Source organism: Botrytis fragariae, assembly GCF_013461495.1.
Source record: "Botrytis fragariae strain BVB16 chromosome Unknown tig00000001, whole genome shotgun sequence".
Lineage (NCBI taxonomy): Eukaryota > Fungi > Ascomycota > Leotiomycetes > Helotiales > Sclerotiniaceae > Botrytis > Botrytis fragariae.
The window spans coordinates 1,816,871-1,829,140 of record NW_023500987.1 but is presented as its reverse complement, the minus strand read 5'-3'; the positions used below and the strand labels follow the sequence as shown (position 1 = coordinate 1,829,140).

The 12,270-nt window shown below is 44.2% G+C and overlaps 6 protein-coding genes across 6 annotated transcripts; 2 read left to right on the top strand and 4 right to left on the bottom strand.

Annotated features, from left to right (window-relative positions):
• Window positions 1–321: 321 nt before the first annotated feature.
• Window positions 322–1,661, top strand: Bfra_000563 (putative pyridoxine kinase protein; the record flags this gene model as incomplete). The annotated part of the gene is made up of 5 exons (XM_037331009.1): window positions 322–375; window positions 429–439; window positions 513–592; window positions 673–1,003; window positions 1,082–1,661. 5 exons carry the CDS (start codon window positions 322–324, stop codon window positions 1,659–1,661), a joined length of 1,056 nt encoding a protein of 351 aa, XP_037197342.1.
• Window positions 1,662–3,643: 1,982 nt separating this feature from the next.
• Bfra_000562 (uncharacterized protein) lies at window positions 3,644–4,087 on the bottom strand (the record flags this gene model as incomplete). Its single annotated transcript, XM_037331008.1, has 1 exon — window positions 3,644–4,087. One exon carries the CDS (start codon window positions 4,085–4,087, stop codon window positions 3,644–3,646), a length of 444 nt encoding a protein of 147 aa, XP_037197341.1.
• Window positions 4,088–4,746: 659 nt separating this feature from the next.
• Window positions 4,747–5,602, bottom strand: Bfra_000561 (uncharacterized protein; the record flags this gene model as incomplete). Its single annotated transcript, XM_037331007.1, has 2 exons — window positions 4,747–5,095; window positions 5,517–5,602. The coding sequence occupies 2 exons, from the start codon at window positions 5,600–5,602 to the stop codon at window positions 4,747–4,749; spliced, it is 435 nt and encodes a 144-aa protein (XP_037197340.1).
• A 714-nt stretch (window positions 5,603–6,316) lies between these two features.
• On the bottom strand, window positions 6,317–7,951 carry Bfra_000560 (uncharacterized protein; the record flags this gene model as incomplete). Its single annotated transcript, XM_037331006.1, has 1 exon — window positions 6,317–7,951. One exon carries the CDS (start codon window positions 7,949–7,951, stop codon window positions 6,317–6,319), a length of 1,635 nt encoding a protein of 544 aa, XP_037197339.1.
• A 1,990-nt stretch (window positions 7,952–9,941) lies between these two features.
• On the top strand, window positions 9,942–10,736 carry Bfra_000559 (uncharacterized protein; the record flags this gene model as incomplete). Its single annotated transcript, XM_037331005.1, has 3 exons — window positions 9,942–10,335; window positions 10,404–10,475; window positions 10,555–10,736. The coding sequence occupies 3 exons, from the start codon at window positions 9,942–9,944 to the stop codon at window positions 10,734–10,736; spliced, it is 648 nt and encodes a 215-aa protein (XP_037197338.1).
• A 239-nt stretch (window positions 10,737–10,975) lies between these two features.
• On the bottom strand, window positions 10,976–12,131 carry Bfra_000558 (uncharacterized protein; the record flags this gene model as incomplete). The annotated part of the gene is made up of 3 exons (XM_037331004.1): window positions 10,976–11,116; window positions 11,317–11,603; window positions 12,125–12,131. 3 exons carry the CDS (start codon window positions 12,129–12,131, stop codon window positions 10,976–10,978), a joined length of 435 nt encoding a protein of 144 aa, XP_037197337.1.
• Window positions 12,132–12,270: the final 139 nt, after the last annotated feature.

Genomic DNA, 12,270 nt, shown 5'->3' with positions numbered 1-12,270 from the left:
GCTGGTCTTCATGCATGTCCCTGGATTGAGGATAGCGCGGGGCAAACCTGATGCCCCACTACCCATATCGTCAGCATGAAATCTAGAGCAAGATAAGATTAATGTTTTCCCTTCATTGAGAAGCAAAACGTTCTTGAGCAATGAACTTTTAGCTTACAAACTTTGTATCTGAAGTTCTTCTGTTGTCTTTGAGATACTTGGATATTGCAATTGAAACTCTCCCTCGCCAATCTTTTCTAGCGATTCCGGCGCATTTCGATCTGATATCTCAGATCCACTCCTCTCTTCTTCACGAAGTAACATCTCCGCCAAATAAGCAAGATGTCTGAAGATTTCCCCGTACCAGATACACGAGTTCTTGCTGTTGCCAGTCATGTAGGAAGGCCACCCTTACGCGACTTTTGCTGAACTAACGTTATCTGCTCAAGGTTGTTTACGGGTGAGTCCCATGAGTCACAAATTCTTTCTACATTGTGTATGCAAGTCGACTAAACCATATGATGTTACTAAAGATATGTCGGAAATACTATGGCCACGTTCGTTATGCAATCTCTAGGATGCGAAGTCGCTGCTCTGAATACAGTACAATTCAGTATGTTAGCCTGAATACATGCTCCATCGCAAATCGACGCGGAGACCAGATGAACTTAAGGCTGACAGGTGTATGAAAAGGCAATCATCTAGGCTATGGACAAGCTAAAGGCACACGCGCTACCGCGACCGAAATATCGGACCTCTATCAAGGACTCAAGAACTCATACCTCGACGATTTCAATATGATGCTCTCGGGCTATCTGCCTGGAGCCGCATCTGTAGAAGCCGTTGGCACAATAGCACGCGATCTGAAATTAAAAACTACAATGAAACCGGGAAGCTTCTTCTGGGTTTTGGATCCGGTTATGGGGGATAACGGGAAACTATATGTAGCGGAGGATGTGGTGCCAGCTTACAAAGCATTGATCAAAGATGCGGATCTGATTCTACCAAATCAATTTGAGGTTGAGTAGGGCACCCATATTTTTGTTCCTAAGAGAGTTTGAATTCCGGAAGAGATGAAGTGCAAATTAGCTGACTCTCGTAGGACACTATCTGGTGTCAAAATTCAGGATATGGATACACTTAAATTGGCCATAACGACATTACACGAAGTATATAAAATCCCACATATAATGGTTACTTCCATTTCACTTCCATCTCCCGGTGCGGAACCCCATCTTTCGGTCGTAGGCTCGACTATGACATCGACAGCCGAACCAAGAATCTTCAGCATCAAAATACCAGCGATTGATTGTTTCTTTAGTGGAACTGGAGATATGTTTGCAGCGCTCATGTTGGTGAGATTCAAAGAGGCAGTGTGTAATGTGGAAGGACTATTGGAGAAAGATGCGTGGATTAGTGATGATGAGGTTGAGGCTACGGAATTACCGCTTGCGAGAGCGACGGAAAAGGTTTTGGCTAGTATGCATGAAGTGCTTGCGAAGACAAAGATCGCGAGAGATGAGGAGATTGAGAAGTGGAAGAATGTTGTCGGTGGAAGGGCAAAGGATGAGGATTCTAAGAGAGAGGGATTGGTCAGGTCGAAGGCGGCTGAGGTGAGACTGGTTAGGAATGTGCACTTTCTGAAGAATCCAGTAGTGAGATTTAGAGCAGAAAGCGTATAGACCCGGGGGGCTACAGTTTAGATATCCTGAATACATAGATGCATCATAATAGACAGCGATAGATTTCTTCATTTTGTCTATTCCTTCCCGAGCCACAGTCTCCCTTCCTTAAAGTGTGCACAGCACGGTATATTTAACTCTCTCCACTAATCCAAATTACCCTCGAAACTTCATCTCTTCTTCCCTTCCTCACAATCTAACCTGTGCTTCCGAAGCCGCCTTCACCCCTCACACTCTCCTCCAAAACCAAAACCTCTGTAACCTCTGGTGTATAAATCCTCTCCAAAATCAATTGTGCTACACGATCACCCTCCTTTACTTCAAAATCCTTTTCGCCATGGTTAAAAAGGAGTACCTTTACTTGGCCTCGATAATCAGCATCGATTACGCCAGCGCCAGTATCGATCATGTGTTTGGAGGCAAGTCCAGAGCGTGGGGCTATACGGCCATCTGCACAGAGTGTTAGTTAAATAAAGATACTTGATTAAGGCAAAGTGATACAACGAAGAGAGGGTGGAATAAATAGGAGGATGAACGGGGGACAAAAACATACAAGTTCCATCTGGCACAGCCATACTAATATCAGTATCCACCAAAACCTTTCCCTTAGCAGGCACGACCGTTTCTTTTGCAGCGTAGATATCGTATCCAGCAGCGAAAGCGCTACCTCGTGTAGGGAGACGGGCGCGGGGTGAAAGTTTCTTAATGAGAAGAGGGGGAGGGGTTGATGATTTTAGGGGTGTGGGGGCTGGGGCTGAACCGTTTGTTGCAGGTGCTGGAGTTGTGGTGGGCGCGGTGCTTGGAGTGGAAGACATGATTTCTTGGAGGGAAGAGGTGGCAGCGGCTGCGGGGGTGGATTTTGACGGAGAGCTCGAGGACGAAGTCTTTTGACGTTTGGGAAGTGGTGAGGTTGGAGAATTGGGTGGAAGTGTGGACATTGAGATGGGAAGATGGGAGGGAAATTTGTTAAAGAGGGTATAGTTGAAATTGAGTGAGCGAGTGTGATTGAAGATTAAAGTTCGGATTTGGCGTTGGTTTTGGAAGGCTGCGGAAGCAAAGTTTCGGTGAGTGGAAAAAGAAAAATATGGGGAGACGCGACGCGAGACGTGTTGGGCAGGGATTTTCATTTTTGGTTTCATCATTTTCCATTCTCATTCTCATTTTGGGAGACGATACTTATTGTTAGTACATGGCGGGGTGTGAGATTAGAGCCAATGACAAGCTCACATTCTGCGTACGAGGTGTGTTTATAGTGAGAAAATGATCCAGTTTTATCACTATAGCATCCAGTGGCATTGCCTACCTCATGTCGTCGATGAGGCAAGTACGACCATGCCATCTCGAGGCCTGCTCCCCTCTCATCATTCTATACGAAGGTATCAAGTCTTTTCTTTCTTCCAAAAGACTGAAACTATGACGGTGAATGTAGGTTCGTATGTTCATCGAATGCTCAGACATTCCTTCTTTTGCTGTCTTCCCAAATCTTCAAGGCGAAGAAGATAAGTGAATGGTTGGACTATCAAGCAAGAAGGAGTTCGTTATCTGAAGCAAGTGGCTTCAAGTTTAGGACGAGCACTTGCGTTCCTAAAAGGTATTCAGGCAGCCAGGTCTAGCCAGTAGTTGTGCAAGATGCTCGATGCCTTCCATCATCGCAGGTCTATTGACCTCTCCCTGAGGCTTTCTCGAACCCCCTTTTATCTTTTTCTTCAACCACTGGGTAGCATGCCAGTGCCTTTCATGGCATGGCGTATTCTAGTAAGAACTCTTATAGTTGGGTGTTGTCCACAATGTCCAGTCTGTCACGAAGTGTTGCATTTCAAATGAATTTCCATTTCAATGGCATTATATTACTATCAAATTTTGATAACAAACATTGTTGTATCATTAAGCCACAAACTCCAGTATGCTGCTATTCAAATTCGCTCTCATCAATTCTTCAAGCCCCATGCACTCATGGTGAATTCGTCTCCCTGCCTGTCCCTTTAAGCCCACTCTCTTAAGCTCACCGCGTCGCCCTTCCAGTCCCACTCCCCATCAATATCGTCCTCATCAGGATTCCTAGGAGTAAAACCACCATTCGTTGCCTTCTCCTTCTTTTTCGATTTCTTTAGCTGGGCCTTCATCTCTTTCAAACTTAATTGGCCCATGGCGAATTCCTCAGCCACCCTCTGTCTTGCTTCTTTTGCCTCATTTTTTAATCGGTTCTTCTCGTCTTTCCTCCTTTTCCTTTGTTCTTCTTCTACTAAAAAGTTTCTTACCCCTCTTTCCTTTGCTAATCTGTTCTCGGTCGCCTTCCTTCTTTCATAAAAGGAAAAGGTTAACGATTCATTCGTGGAGACCCTCTGGAGTTGCGGATTCTGAGCGCAAGAAGGTTTGATTCCGTTTTGAAACTTTCGAAGCTTGAAGAACAATTTTTTGGCACCCATGGTTACTGTGTCTTTGAGTTGTTCGGTTTCTTGATTCGCGAATATAGGGGTTATGGTTGATTTTGAGATGTACTATTGTATAGTACTAAATCTTGTGGAATGTTCGTTCAGCACGCAATCAAAGTAAATGTATGTATATTCAACGAAAGAATCAAAAATTCTTGAGGAGAAAATACCTTTAAATACTCAAATGGTATATCGCAAATGACACGTCAAAAAAATCCAAAACCTAAAAGCACGCCGTCGTGAAGCGGACTCGGATCTAGCGCGTTTCACTTTACCAAAGGGGGACTTTCACCCTCCAAGTTTGTTTAGTAGTCATCATGTGATATCAAGTGATCAGCAAAATTCTCATTTTAACTTCGAATGGAGTAAAGGTTAAATTATTGCTTATTCTAACAGACATCATGATACAAACGTCTTGAATCATGGTGAAGAAAAGATTCTGGTTGGTGATATCGGATGGAAACACTGTCATGTCTTGTACCTTGGCAGGTCCAGGCGTAAAGACTGAATCATGAAAAAGTATGCGTTATTATCATTTTATCATTTTTTGTTTGTCGAGATGAAATTCAAACTATGTGATCTATTCTGGACGTCGCAAATTGATCGACTCGGATGATATTCATCTACACTCCCATGACCTTTCTTTCCATTTGCTATCTTTCAAGTTTCTTTCGCCTCGCATCCTCCTCTGCTACTCGTCGGCGCTCTTTGTAACCCGAACGCGTAATCGATACATTCGATGGGGTTCTCTTTAGATGGACATCTTGGAGACAGCGAGGACGCGCTTCGTTATCCGCTTTCCACCATTTGAACACTATTTCCTCGGCACATTGGAACAATCCCATGGTTGCTGGATCTCTGAAACTGAAATCAGCGCGAAGAAGTAGTGTTGGATTGTATTTGGCTGGTTTAAAGAGTGAATCGTTTACGTTGCGATGCTCGTCGTCGTCTGAATGCTTTTTCCGTTCGGGTTCAGATGCCTGTGCTATCGTGTTATTTTCTCTACTCGGGATGTCAGAAGTAGATTGGATAGAAATTTGGCATTCTGCTTGCCTTGAAGAGTGTAGAATATTAAGTACACATTACAATTATTATCGTCTAGATACTATGATATCTGATTACATCATACTATGTAAGAATATCGCCCTGAATTTCAAAATAACACAATCTCGACTCATATAAAATCAAAGATTGAAGTATTTTTTGTAAAGACGGAAGAAGAAGAAGAAGAAGAAGAAGAAGAAGAAGAAGAAGAATCCATACTACCACTCCAACCACAGAAAAGAAAAGAAGATGCAACCCAACCAACCAATATGTATATATATAGTTTTCCCCAAAAGCCCCCATGGTGCGAAATACCAAAAACGTCTCAAAAGTAAAAAATTAGATCGCGCACCAAAAAAATAAAAAATTACTTATTCACACCACACCAACTTCCACACCGACTTCCAAATCCGCTTCAGACTTTCCTCGCGAGCAACTTTCCCCTAGCTCGATACAATCTCGCATGTTGACACAATGACCAGAGAAGTGGAAGCGGTTTCTCCCGCACCTCGCCCCAGAATCCCGCACCAAGCACGTCAACCCTGCATTATTGCGCCATCGTCACCACTGAAGCTTTGGGGGGTTAGGTATCCAAGTATACCTAGCCTGTCAAGAAAAACCCAACAGAGAAATTCGCATCATCGGTACCACATTACCACAAACTAACAAGATCTGGGCTCGAGTAAATTTCCGGCTGTGGGTAAAGATATGACGAGGATGAGATTTCATTACCAAGAGTATATATGTATTGATTCCTAGCTAACGAGAACTTGATATTTCTATATACCCATCTCATCTCATCGTCACACGATGAGGACAGCTCTGTAACAGGTACTTAAGGCATGTATGTATAGCTAAAAGTAGTGGGAGTGTGGGTATGCATGGGTATAGTACTCCTTCAAAGCCAGTGCAGTGCGAATGAAGAGAAAAGAAGACTGCAACAAAAAACAAAGTGCGCAAGGAGCGCGGATGAAAGAAATGTTAAAAAAAAACACTACAAAATATATGCCCATAAAACCTATATGTCCGATAGCCTCTCTCCATAAAGTCCACCCTAATTATGTGCAATAAAATATTGGTATGTAAGAGAGAACTATCTCTTTCCTTCCCTAGCCTTAGCGTGAAAACACATGAAGATGAAAACTCATAACAAAAATCGGGTTGATTAGTCCATTACAATTAGACCTTAATAGACATTTTTCTTGGTCTTTTGAGTTCTTCCGATAATTCCTCCCTAACCATTCGACACCATTTCCAAATTACTTCTTCGAATCCTTCCCATGCATCACGGTCCTCGCTATTTACAACTCCCATGACGTCAAATTTGACATCTGCTTCCCATCTCAACTCAGCGGCCTTGACCCAGAATCGAAGGTTCTCGGCTGATCGATATGGCTTGTTAAATTCAGTATGAAACGTAGATATTGCTCCAAACGGTCTTTTGCTTTTCTTGACTGCTGCATTATGAAGCTTCACTAATCTTAGGCCAGTTTTCATTTCCGCCAGAAATGGTGTAGGAAGTAGACTGTCATCTTTCACGTCGTCCACTAATGATAGTGGCGGCAGGGTATCGGGTTCCGGATCCATGGATTTTAAGAATGCATACTCTCTTTCGATCTCCTTTCCTGCCCAACCATCGGCATGAAGCCACGTCCAGCTCGCTATTAATTTTCGCTCTTCTTCCTCAAGGATTTTCTCCCGTCTAAGCATGTTACGTACGCCGTCAACCCAGTTATCCATCGTTTCTCTTTCTTCTGTGCGTATTCCATTGGCGAATCCTCGAGTAGCCATGCGTTTTAAAACCTCAAGGACAGATAATAGCTCTCCACGAATTTCTCTTTCCGATTTGATTGCTAAGAGACGTTCGGGATGTTCATGGGCAGTATAGTACATTTTTGCTGCACGAATAGCAAGAGTCATAATATCCAGCATATTCATACCCTGTACCTCAAACCACCCTTTCTGCTTAGCATCAGGAGTTGCGGGATTTGCATTTTCGACTTTAGATGTGGGTAGGGGGGAGGCCGGGGGAGTTCTTGCATGCTTTGCGTCTTCTAAAGCTGCAGTAGCATTATTAAGAGCATCTACCAACCCCTGTCTAAGCTGATTCAGCGTTGGGGGAGGTGCGACAACTTTCTCGCGATGAATATAGGTACTCGCTGTCGGAGGGAGCATGTGTAAAGGATTATCGTCTTCTTCGCCGCTAAAATATTCATCCACATCCTCATTATAGTCGTGAATAAGACTATCCGCCATCATACCGCCAAATTGTGCAGCAGAGAGCTCTGGGCTGCTAGCCGTGGAAGCATATGATGAGTCCGCATCAGACCCCGAGCCAGGTACAAGGAATGACGTGTCCAAGACCGATAAATCCAGAGTCTCTCTACCATCCTTCCTCTTCTTCATTAATCGCCCACCTTTCCCGTCCAGCAGACCGGTTCGAGCGAAGTAATACTGTAAATGTGCTATGCTTCCCAAGCTCAAAACGCTCTCTCTTGATTGTGCCGACTTTGCAAAATTGGTTCCTTGTGGTCGAACGTAACCGCGTCGTTTCGGTTTTTCCTGACCTGCCATAGATGTTCTATTCCCATAACTCGCAGACGAAGATCGCGAAACCGAGCTTCCAACCGAACTTTGCTCAGACGCACGACTCATAGCACTTGATCTGCCAGAGAAGACTGAGCCTTCGGAGGCTGTCGAAACGCATCGAGCCGAATTTCCCGTTGCTCCTATGGCGGGTGAAGGTCTTCCAGCTGGAGATGGAGATCTTCTGGTGAAGGACGGTCGTCCAGTGTATTCTTCGGCTGTCTCCATATTTGCTTGTTCTGTAATGTAAGTTTCAGGGACGTGTATTGCAGGTGTCCTTATAAATCTTGAACCCAATGTGATATTATTAACAGTCGAAGATTATTCACTTGGTACCGCCTTGAAATCCTCAGAATCCTTTTGCCTATTCCCTTCGAGAAGAGGCTTTTTCAAGTCAAAGATCTCAAAGCAACACGGTATGAATAACCTAATACTGGCCGGTACAATAGCAAGACCTTCTGAGTATCAAATAATTTCCTCGGTGTTAAGGAGAAATTGCAGGGTTCCGCGTTTTGAAACAAGTTGAAGTGAACTTTTAAAAATATACTGCACGGCTGCCCAAAGCGTTCTTAATAAGCCTAGCTGGAGGTGGGTAGGTAGTGTTCAAGTAAGAGTTTGGAGGAGTCGGGATTCGATTGTTCTGGTAAGATCTTACAATGCAACGTAACGAAGGTAATGTAACGAATGAAGTGAAGAGGAATGATGATAACAAGTAGTAGGGAAGGAAGGAAGGGAATATCAAAGTTAGATTGTATGAAGTCCTGGGGTTGAAGGAAGTTGACTCGGATGTCTTACTTGCTGTAATGTCTGTGTCTGTGTTGTTCCCTGAAGAAGTACGATCGATGTACGTACGGACGGAGGACATGAAGGGGAATAAGAAGAACCATCGATATAAAAATGGAAATGGAAACACCGACCTGGTATCCATGCCCATGCCGGTTCATGAACATGTTGAACTTGCCACGCTGTCTAATCTGCTAATCGGGGTAATCTTACTCAATCAATCTCCTTGAACATATAATTTCGTCTCCGGACCATGAAAATGTGCGTTCCCGTGAGGAAAAAGGTCGGAAAGATCTCCACTCTTGAGTGAAATTAACTACCGATGCCGTCGCGCATTAATTGAATATAAATGAGTCGACAGTTGGTAGAGACGCACTTCATAAGAACGCATTTCTTAATCTCTTACCTAATTGGCTTTGGCAGCCTGTCAGTGTGTCTAGTCTTCCAGCCCTCCAGCCCTCCAGCCCTACAAAATCCCGGACCAAGAATAGTTTGGAGACGAGCAACGCAGCGAACAAACATGGAGGAGTGAGGAGCGAGTGAGGAGTGTCAAAGGGCCGCATCTCGTACCATGCCTTTCAATCAACAAGGAGGGAGTGCATATTTTGGTATCGAGGAGGTCACGTTACCTCGTGTGGATATCTATCATTTTGTTCTGTTTCAAATAAGTGCTGGACACCTTTGTGAATTGAACGCTCATGACTCATACATTGGCTGATCAGTTAATGAGTTGTGAAGAATTGAAAATCACGAAGAGTTCATTGATTGCCTTCAAACTGATTATTATTGTTCTTCTTCTTATTTCTCACCAACCAATCCATGAGCCACTCAAGAGTCAATACCCTGGAAGATCTCAAACCCCATCAAGCGCCCAAAAGCCCCCTGGAATAATCCACAGCCTGTAGCTTTCCCGTTTCAAAATATTCTCCCAGCAAACTGGTACTACTACCGCCCCGACGTCTGACTTCAAATCTCTCAATGCCAATCATATTGACATAACTATAGATAATTGTCCTGTTCGGCCCAAAAGCATTTACAATTCACAGCCGCAGGTTTGAGTTCTACTCTGTTGGAGCTTATCGAATGGGTTTGTTGACTCGGGACCGGAGAACTAACTAGGTAACGAGGTAGGACTTCTATCATGTATGTTTATTTTTGGTAGCTTGTAGACGCGGGAGAGGCAATGGAAGTGTATATAAGAAAGAGGAGGTTTCTGTTGAGATGATGTGTATTTCTATAATCTACATTTTAGTAGCTTTCCTGGCAGAGTGTAACAATCCGAACGTCGTGAATTCTACATTGATTGCCTGGTGCATCAAAATTTCTACATTTCCTCTTTTCTGAATTCCAAATTCTACGACTTTCTAGAGTTCATTGTCTATCTTCCTTTTCCTATTCTCCCATCACAAATCAAACAGTTTCAAAGTAATCCACAATGAACATGGAAATGGATGCACCTCTCCTCCGTCCCTCAACCTCAACCTCGACACAGACCTCCTTGACTTATTCTTCCACCACCAGCTCCACCCACCGCAGCTTCAATTTCAACCGGAACAGACCCCTCTCCACATCAAACTCATACACTTCATCCCACACCCTCTCGTCTCATACCCTTTCTCCTCCTCGTTCCAACTCCCCAAGTACCCTCTCACGCACGCGATCTCTCTGCGCGAAATTCAACACCGAAGTGCAGTTTATGAAAATGAAGTTGTCGACGCGGGGAAAGAAGGAGAAGGGGAAGGGGAAGGGGAGATGGGTTAGGGTTGAAGGGGAGGGAGAGAGTGAGAGGAGGGTGGAGATGGTGTGGAGGAGGTTGGATGGGGGGCAGGGTATGATTCCTTACGGGGGAGTGGGAAGGGAGAGGTTGGAATGAATGGCTATTTTGAGAGAATCTTAGGAAGTAAATGCAGTGATGCGATGGGAATTGTGGGGATGAGGATTAGTATTTTACCATCTGAGATGGAACGTCGTATGATCTGAGAGGTTATGAAAGATATGAAAGACGTTGTGTGAGCTGGAAAAGGTTGCTGTGAAAGATTGAACAGCAGACAGCGATGGCAGTCCCTCCTTCGGTAATCATGGGTTTCCCGAGTGTATCCAAGGCTCAAGAATGATGGATGTTGCAATTTTCATTATTGCAACGGGAGAACCGATGTCAGTGTCATTACTGTTAGCTTCCAGGAGAGAAATCTGCGGGGCAAGAACTCTGACAGTATCCCAAATGGATTGAACGGCACAGAGCTATTTGTATGGGAGAAGAAAAGTCCCGATAGAAGGGAAGATGGAACTATTGAGCTAGTCCCGAGGTGTGGTATGGATGAGAGACGTGGCAAACTCTTCATTTGCGATGACGAAGCATCACAAGAATAATTGAATTCAAACTTACTATAGCCTCCACCCCGGGAATTCCAGACTATGCACATCACATGTTCGACAGTGGTAATGTCCTTTGAAACCTCCATGTGTACTCTAGAGACTGCCAGCTGGCAAACCGTCTCCAGCGTGATAGTTGTGTCGCAGATTATCCCCAATTGTGCCTGGTTCCATGTCATACTGATCATAATAACTACTAGTATGCTCCTCTGTCCAATCTCTCAAAGCATCCCAACCCTGACAAGTCTTCATTTGCATATAACCATTGACTCTATGCCCACTTATGTACCAAAGCGTGTAGTCCGGATTACACATGATATATTGACGAAGCGAATCGAAACAATGATAATCGTGTGCAGCATCTCAATCCCAGGGAGTACCGGTCTCCAACGCTCTGTAGTGAAGGCGGACCATTCGCTATTCAAATCAGCGCTTACGATTTTAGATTCTCTTGCGGGTTTGAAACTCACGAGACAGTGCATGGCATGGCACGCTTCGACAAGATACACTCGACTCTTCTCCGCCTCGGGACTCTCAACAGAGTAGCGAAGTGTCTCGATCATTTTGTGCTCTGTGGCGTAACTCTCTGGAAAAGAAATGATGCCATGTCCTGTGAACATTGTCCGCCATGCCTCATCGGCTTCGGTCATATGCTTGGAATTGTACGCACTCAGTGATCCTATTTGACGTTCTTTGTTTCGTTGGTAGCTAAGAGCGAAAATCTCTATAAGTAATCAGCATTATCATTTTTGATGCCATATTTATACAATAGTTGTAACTCATGGTGCCTGACCTTTGAAACGAAAGCATCCACTCAGAGTAATAGATCGGATTCGTACAAGTAGAACCTATTGTGGTATGATGATGGCAATAAGAAAAGAGATAAATATTGGTATAAGAACTCTACGGGGTTTCTTCCTTGAGACTTGCTTTGGACTCTCCGAAAGCAGTCTATCAAGTTGAGAAGTGTCGTTTGCTTCGCAGTCAGAGTCAGAAGAGTCTTGCTGACTTGGGATGATAGGGTAAGTTTCCTTCGACGTAGCCATCGCGAGATCGTCAAGCTTGTTGATTGTGGAAGCTGGCAGGATTTGAAGTCAAGATCTCCCCATATTCGACAGCAGAAACCCATTTACTGTGATATCTGCGAGTCTCTATCAAACATTCCCGTTAGGTTGCAATCCACAACGATCAAGCTCCTCTCTTCGATAGTCCCGGCAGGGGTTTATACTGCATGCATCTTCTTACCACTCATTGCGACTATGTGTGTGCCAATGCGCTTTTGGGTTCGAAAGACAAAAAAGAACAAACTCGAAAGAGACGATTGGATCATTCTTCCTAGTTTGGTAGGTCCTGCCCAACCCTAATGTTATTTCGAATTCTGCGACAGACGG